Raw genomic sequence first — 7,325 nt, 5'->3', positions numbered from 1 at the left:
AATTCTTCCTAAATTTTCTAAAATGAAAATTAAAGGGAAAAAAAAATTCTAAACCAATGTTTGAAATGAGACAAAGGGAGTAACACTGAGGTGTCTTTCATCTAATGTAAAAAATTAACACATTTTCACCCAAAAAAAACATTTCTTTAAATAAAATAAATAATTGCTAAAGTTGAAAAGCATGGAAGTGGAGGCATGCAATTGATGCAGTCAAGCACAGACTGTTTCTAGGAGTGCCATAAAAGTGGTTTTATAAGAAACAAGAAGACATGCAAAAAGGATGTTGCAGGCCAGGAGTGCCATGACATAGTTTTATAAGGGTGAGATTCTATAACCGTACAAAATAAATTCTTACAAAATTATGTAAGATTTTTAATTTTTTTAAAAATAAAAAATAATTAAATCGAATTCATGCAAAATTATAGATTTCAAATAAAGAGATAATGAGAAAGGTATTCTATTTGATTTGTTTACTAAATTAGGATACAAACCTTGTTTTTATTCCTTTTGTCCCAATAGATTTGATTGCTCTGTAGTTTTGGTATATAGTGTCATGGGTGTGCTTTTCCTTTGCCCCTGTTTTTCTTCTATCACTAATATTATTTGCTTATAAAATAAAATTAAAAAAAAAACACACATACAAAATTTTCCTTTAAGTCCAAATTAAACTAAAAACTTACATGTTCAATTAGTAACTACTTATCTGAAATTTAAATTTTGTCCTGTTTTATTCCCAATGGCAAAGTTCTTCTGTATTCATTCTACTTTCATGTTCCATTTCCTTACCAATTGAACTAAATAAATAAATAAAAGCTTTGCAAGAATATCTTTGTTATATGTGCACAGAAAAGAAAAATCATGAGCTGCTTTGAACATGCACTCACAATGGCCTGCACTGTGTACTTGAGGAATCTGTAAGCAGCCCTGCTTATAACTAGCTAGTTCTTTTAGTAATATACACAAATTAATAATTCCTGTGCGCGTGCGTGAGAGAGACAAGGAATCATCCACTAATAAAGGCCTGGATTTGAGCCAGCATTTCAAGTGTTCGAGTCTGCGAGACCTGAGACTTGCTCAGAACCTGAAATCCATGCCCTACATCTCTGTGAATCACTTGCTTTACTCTCTTTCTTCCTTTAGCCAAAGCTGCGGCAAACTCCATGCTCCTGTCTTTCAATATATCCATCTCTGCTATGCACACCATCGCCGGCAATTTCATCAGATCATCCATTTTCACAGACGACCCTTTTCCTAGAGGATTGCACCAGGGATGCTCACGATTAGCTCCACTTGGCAAAGCTAGTCTCCAATATGTATCCGAGGTTGCCAGGCTCAGTGCTGATCTAGATGACTGTAATGAATACTTCTCTGAGTTGGTTCGTGTCTCTCCCCCGAAAAATGGTTGGATCAAGATCATGCCTTTAAGATCTATTGGCTTTATCGCCGCCGCTCCTTTAGAACCCAGTCTAGCAATAACGTTGTAGGCTATGTTGGCACCAGCACTATCGCCGGCTACGAATACGTTGGAAAAATTACACTGGCTAGACAACCAGTCATTAGCTGAACTCAAAGCTTGTTGTTTTAACCATATCAGAGCCTTAATCCCATCATCAAAAGCTGCCGGCAGAGGATTTTCCGGGGCTAAACGATAGTTTACAGACATGATCAGGCAACCTGCGTTGACAGATAGCCTTGCTAGGAACTCATGATAGCAACTCCAAGCAGCTGAACCGACACAAAACCCGCCTCCATGGAAGTAAACAATTAATGGGAGCTTACCATCACATGTGGTCGGAACATAAAAACGTGCCCAAATGTTTGTGAACTTGTCGATGATTAGATCTTGTGAGATCACACCATACTCAGGAGCCAATGAGCTTGCAACAAATGGAACGATCTGAGGCCTTTCTGTATGCCCATCTTTGTACACTTTAATTAGCCCTTCGATTTCCTCTGTAATTACAGCTCCTCGATGGTGACAATCTTTGCCAATTTGCATGCTTAAACTCGGATCTAGTGAAATTGCCACCATTCTTCTCCTCCTCGTAGAACAGACAATGAAAATTAAGGAACCAAATGCTTGAAAACCTTTTGTGTTTGCTATTTGCTGGCTACTGCTTTGTCCAGCGATCACCTTGGCTTGAATATATATAGGCGAGGACTAGAAGATAATGCTAGCTTTTCTATCCTCAATTCTTGCCAAATGGGCAATTGGGAACTGGCCACATGTCTTCACGTGATGCAAGTGTGTGCTGGTGACCGGCTAGGTTCTCATTTCCCAAGCTCCTCGTTTTCAATTGAATTGACCAGTCATACTAAGAGATATAAAATTTAGAATCAAACGAATATAAATGGTTTAAATTTTTTTTCATTTATATATTTTTTTACCTACTAAAAATTTTAAATTTTATTTTTTTTATTTTTAATTTTTATTTTAAAAAAAATTACAGGGCACAACCGCATAAAAATTACAACAAAATCTATAATTTCGCTAAAGGATTTAACTATAGATCCACGAACAATATTCTTGAAATTTAATTTTATCACCAAATTTTGGCCAATCTTTTTCTTTAAAAAAAATTTAGTTAAAATTTAATAACACCTGAAACTTTCTAATGAAAAATTATTATTTTACTTTAAATTTTATTATTGTAAATATTTTCATCTTTGGATGTTTACCAGTATATTAACTGCTAACCAAAAAAAAAAAAAAAACTGCTTTGGTTAAGAATTTCACATCAGGAGTGAAATTATTGTCCGGTGGCTTTTCACATTGGTGGGTTGTTTCCAACATTTGGCCGGAGGAATGAATTGATATGTCTTAAAAAAAAACTATAGTTGACAAAAGCATGTTTCAACACAAAGAGAACATGATTATTTTAAGTAAGCCGACAACTTTTGACTTTGAATTAATATAATCAAATAAAAGAAAAAGCTGTAGGTACGCGGCAAGAATTAAGTATTCAAACCATAATTAACCCAAGCAATTAATGGTCATTACTATACCCACTATGCCAGTTTTTCACTCCAACACCATAAATTGTGAATTTACACAAACTCATCATGGTTGACTTTTATTTATTTATTTATTTATTAAAAAAGCAAAAAATCATCTCACCAATAAATTGAAAGTCAAAGATATCATTAATCTATATGGTTAGCATTATAAAAAAATCTCTTTACTTTTGTTAGTTGAAATTCGATCTGGGGTCATACTCACGACACCAGCCCATCATCTAGAGACCCTCAAGTCTCATCACATGCATCAAGTCCGGTCCACTCAGCCTGAAGATCGGACTCCCATCAATCTCCTCAGTCAGGCCGGCCCAGCCCTTTGGGCTCGATGAATAAGATCCTCTCTGGATTCAGCCCATATCATATCTTTCGGCCCAGCTCGAAACCAGAAAAAAATTCAGCTCGTTCGCCTTGTGGGACCATCCGCATGCGCGCCCAGGGAGAATCAGGGGCCGCTACGCATGGGGCAGCGATCTGATTTCCTCGTACGTCCATATCAACATGACAGGGACATGTGGCCAAATGACATGCATTCTGTTACACGTCACTAGCGGATAAAAGGAAATATATAAAAGGAGAAATACTCTCCTCCAAATTTAGACTTTTTTCAGTTTTACATAATTCTTGTAAAATCCTATTTTTTAGATTTCAGATCATCAAGTGCTTTTTTATTTAGCTAATAGTTTGACTTTAAACATTAGCAATAGAGTGAATTTAGAAATTAATAATGGAATATTTTTAAAAATCGAATGAAAGTGTTTTATTTTTTTAATAGATTTGATCGATGTAAATTTAAATGGGTTAGCGAAATAATTTTAGAAAAAGAAAAAAAAATCGGCTTTAAAAGCTTTGGCATGAGATTGTTGACGTTTTGAGGGACAAAGGCAGTGTAGTGGGGTCAAACCCATCTTATTCTTACATCTTCTCGGCACCTAACTTTAGGTTGCCTCCCAATAACATCTTTTCAAACCCACTTCTGTAGGACAAACTACCGAAACAAACACGAAAGTGGAGCATTCTGGTCTTCTCTTCCCACTAAAGAGAGAGGGGATCGATGTTGTCATTTGTGGACTTGGATTGGGCAACTCCATTGATAGCTTCTTTTTTTCAAGTTAAAAGCTTTTTGGGTATGGAGAGCTTCCCCTTCCCTGTTTTGAGGACTGCCATTGAATGTGCTAGCTAGCTTTTCTTCATTCCTCAATGGGACATCATGTTATCCTCTCGAAACCCATACATATGAATTACACTTTGTCTGGTCGTCTAAGTGTTTTGCTTGTCAAGTTTTTTAATCATTTACATTCATGCATGTAGTTTCATTTATATAGCTAAGTTCATGGCATGGATTATTCGACCCACTCACACTTAGCTAAACACTGATAAAAGATTGTATAATCAAATTAAAGGAATATGAATTTATATTTTTTTTATAAAAAAATATGTTATCCTCCACTTACACAATATATATTAATATGACTTGATACTTACCCTTAATTTTATCGGTTGATTATCCTTTATTGATTCTCGATAGTAATGTATTCCTGACATATTATCACCGTTTAAATAGATATTTGGTGGTGTAGCTCATTATTTTTCATATAATCAATATTTAGATAACTGAGTCAATAGATATTTAGTGGTATAAATCATTATTTTTCAGATAATCAGTATCTAAATAACTGAATTAATAGATATTTAGTGATATAAATCATCATTTTTCATATAACCAGTATCTAAACTATTCAATCGTGCCCATGTCTAGCCAAATCTGACCATCATCACTTAACTGGCCTCTGTTACTTCACGATTTCTAAAATGCTATTAAATACGAGATTTTTTACTTACTAATTAATATTTTTAAATTTTGATTCTTTAATAATATAAAAATAAATAAAGATAGATTCTATAATATTTAATTATAAACAACTAAAGACAGATTTTATAATATATAATTATAAACACTCAAAATATATTATCAATTTATTAATTTAAGTATTGAAGTTATTGTAATAAAATAGTAACATTTTAGGTAAAGTTAAAAAATCAGTTTATTAATTTAAGCGTTTAAAATTATTGACAATAAAATACTTTAGATAAAGTTAAAAAACATAATTCAAGACAATATCATAGAACCATGGCATAAATTAATAATGTTTTTTGCAAGACCAGGATTCTATTCCATGGACATGCATATATATTAAAAAAAAAAACTTATGATTAATTATTCTTAATTTTATCTTATATTTACATGTCTTACCCCATTGGATATGGTTTAGCCAATTGTTTGGGAAGTGCATGTTGTTGTTGTTGTTGGAGCTCGCAATGCCGGCATGGGTTTTGATATCATCTAAATATAAATGTAAAATAAGTTAATAGTAATGCTATTTTATTAGTTATTAAACTAATATGCATGTAGTATAAAAATCATGATTTGAAATTTTATCATTTTTATAATTAATAAAAAAGTAAAAAAAAAAAAAAAACTATTACAGAGTAATTACTTTGCTTTGATTTGCATATATAAAAGAATGGTATTAGGTGTGACTTTATTATTTCCTTCGTTTTATAAAATAAATTTATTTTTTTATTTACAATAGGCTATTTTTTATTTTTTGAGTTAATAATTTAAATATTTTATTAGTAGCTTCATATGTATTAAAAATAAAATACTTTAGTTTCACAAATAATTCAATAATAAATATTATAACGGAGCATATATTAAAAAATATACAGTATAAGTTTTATTATATCAATTAAATTAATTAAATTGTTCATGTGGAAAAATGGTGGTAGATATTGTTATAAAGCTTCCAAGTAGTAAACGCCCTTTATTCCTTCGAGCACTGTCGTATTCCAGATGACCAACACAACACGGAAGGAAAAAAAAAAATCAAATAGTAGATTGTAAGCATAACGTCATAAAATTAATGGACCACTTGGCATAAGATCAATGGAATAACATATCAAAATATAGAATAAAACATTCACTAGTTGTCCATGAAAATCCTTTCAATATTGTCCAATAAGGTTTTAATTAACAAGACAGCTCAAACAATACCTGACCGACTTGTAAATGAGATAAGCAGTTGGGGAGTGTTTTGGGAAGGCGTTGAGTTTGGAAAAAGTTTTCTTGGATCAACAAAATAGGTCGAGCTGGCTGGCCGAGATTGTGCTTTAGTCTGCTTTCCTTGCCCAATTTCTTTTTAGTTTTGTTTGTTGGGTTTGATTCCACCTGCGTTAGATTCTCTCTCCTCGTCTGATTGATGGTTTTGGGTTTCTTTTTTGTAGATGTTGGTCCTTTCAAGATGAAAGACTTGTGTTGATATATGATAAAAATTTCTTAGAGTGGGTTCAACGCCTTTACTCAATGGAAATTTTATTGCATGTATTGGTAGTGGTACTTATATAATAATGATAAGAAAGTTAAAAGAGTTCTCAATGCTGCATGTGGGACTTATTCCATTATCCAGATGAAAACTGATGTGATCTAATTTGAAGGGAATCAAATGAACTAATTCCTAGGGCAAATGTTTTCTGATGAAAACTGAAAAGGGCCATAGCTAACGGAGAATCAAATCAAGTGGTAAAACGGAGCGTGCGAAACTCTTTCCTTTTTCCAAAAAGAGCCCATGGAGACAAGATCACACACTATGGGCCTAAAATAAAAGAGCAGGCAGAATTAAATCGATCCAAATCAAAATTAATCCTTACAATTCAAACCCGACCGCTAAAAAACTCTCAGCCATGTCAAGCAACTCATCCTGCAAGCATGATGTCCTCAACTTTGTCTTACTCGAGCACGCTGCCAAAGCATGAATTTCATTTCTTCCTTCTCATATTATTCTTGAGCCTTTTTTAACAATGCAAAGTCCATTGCATTTTGCTAGGTCTACCGGACAAAAGAGAACAACAGGAAATGAGAACAAAGCAAAGTCCAACTAAAATAAGATATAATACCGCCTAAATCCATGCAAACTCAATCAATAAAAGACATCATATCAAAAGTCATGTATCCAATTCAGCACAAGTAATCGACTGAACTAAATGAAAAATCATAAAAAAATTATGCACCACTGTCCACAACGCTGGAGACTGGATATAAGCATACATCAAAATTAAGACGCCGTGAACGAACCAGCAACAAAGTACCAAATATTCACCAACATCCAAATTCCTAAGTCGAGCATAGCACAAGAAAAAGCAACACCCGAAGAAGACGGGAAAGAGCCCACGGCAACACTGGTTTGAGAGAGTTGAATCACCGGGTGTGACAATGACTTCTTGGAATTATGTCATCAATAACATGCAGATCC

General features: G+C 33.4%; 1 protein-coding gene across 1 annotated transcript; it reads right to left on the bottom strand.

The window, feature by feature from the left end:
- Positions 1-799: 799 nt before the first annotated feature.
- On the bottom strand, positions 800-2,150 carry LOC110631164 (probable carboxylesterase 6). Its single transcript, XM_021778898.2, has one exon. The coding sequence runs from the start codon at positions 2,030-2,032 to the stop codon at positions 1,004-1,006; it is 1,029 nt and encodes a 342-aa protein (XP_021634590.1). The 5' UTR covers positions 2,033-2,150; the 3' UTR covers positions 800-1,003.
- Positions 2,151-7,325: the final 5,175 nt, after the last annotated feature.

The sequence above is a fragment of the Manihot esculenta genome, chromosome 14, assembly GCF_001659605.2.
Source record: "Manihot esculenta cultivar AM560-2 chromosome 14, M.esculenta_v8, whole genome shotgun sequence".
Lineage (NCBI taxonomy): Eukaryota > Viridiplantae > Streptophyta > Magnoliopsida > Malpighiales > Euphorbiaceae > Manihot > Manihot esculenta.
Note: the sequence above shows the minus strand (reverse complement) of the source record. Positions and strands in the feature narration are given on the sequence as shown.

Coding starts and splice junctions, on each gene's coding strand:
- LOC110631164 (XM_021778898.2), bottom strand. CDS start 2,032: ATGGTGGCAATTTCACTAGATCCGAGTTTAAGCATGCAAATTGGCAAA.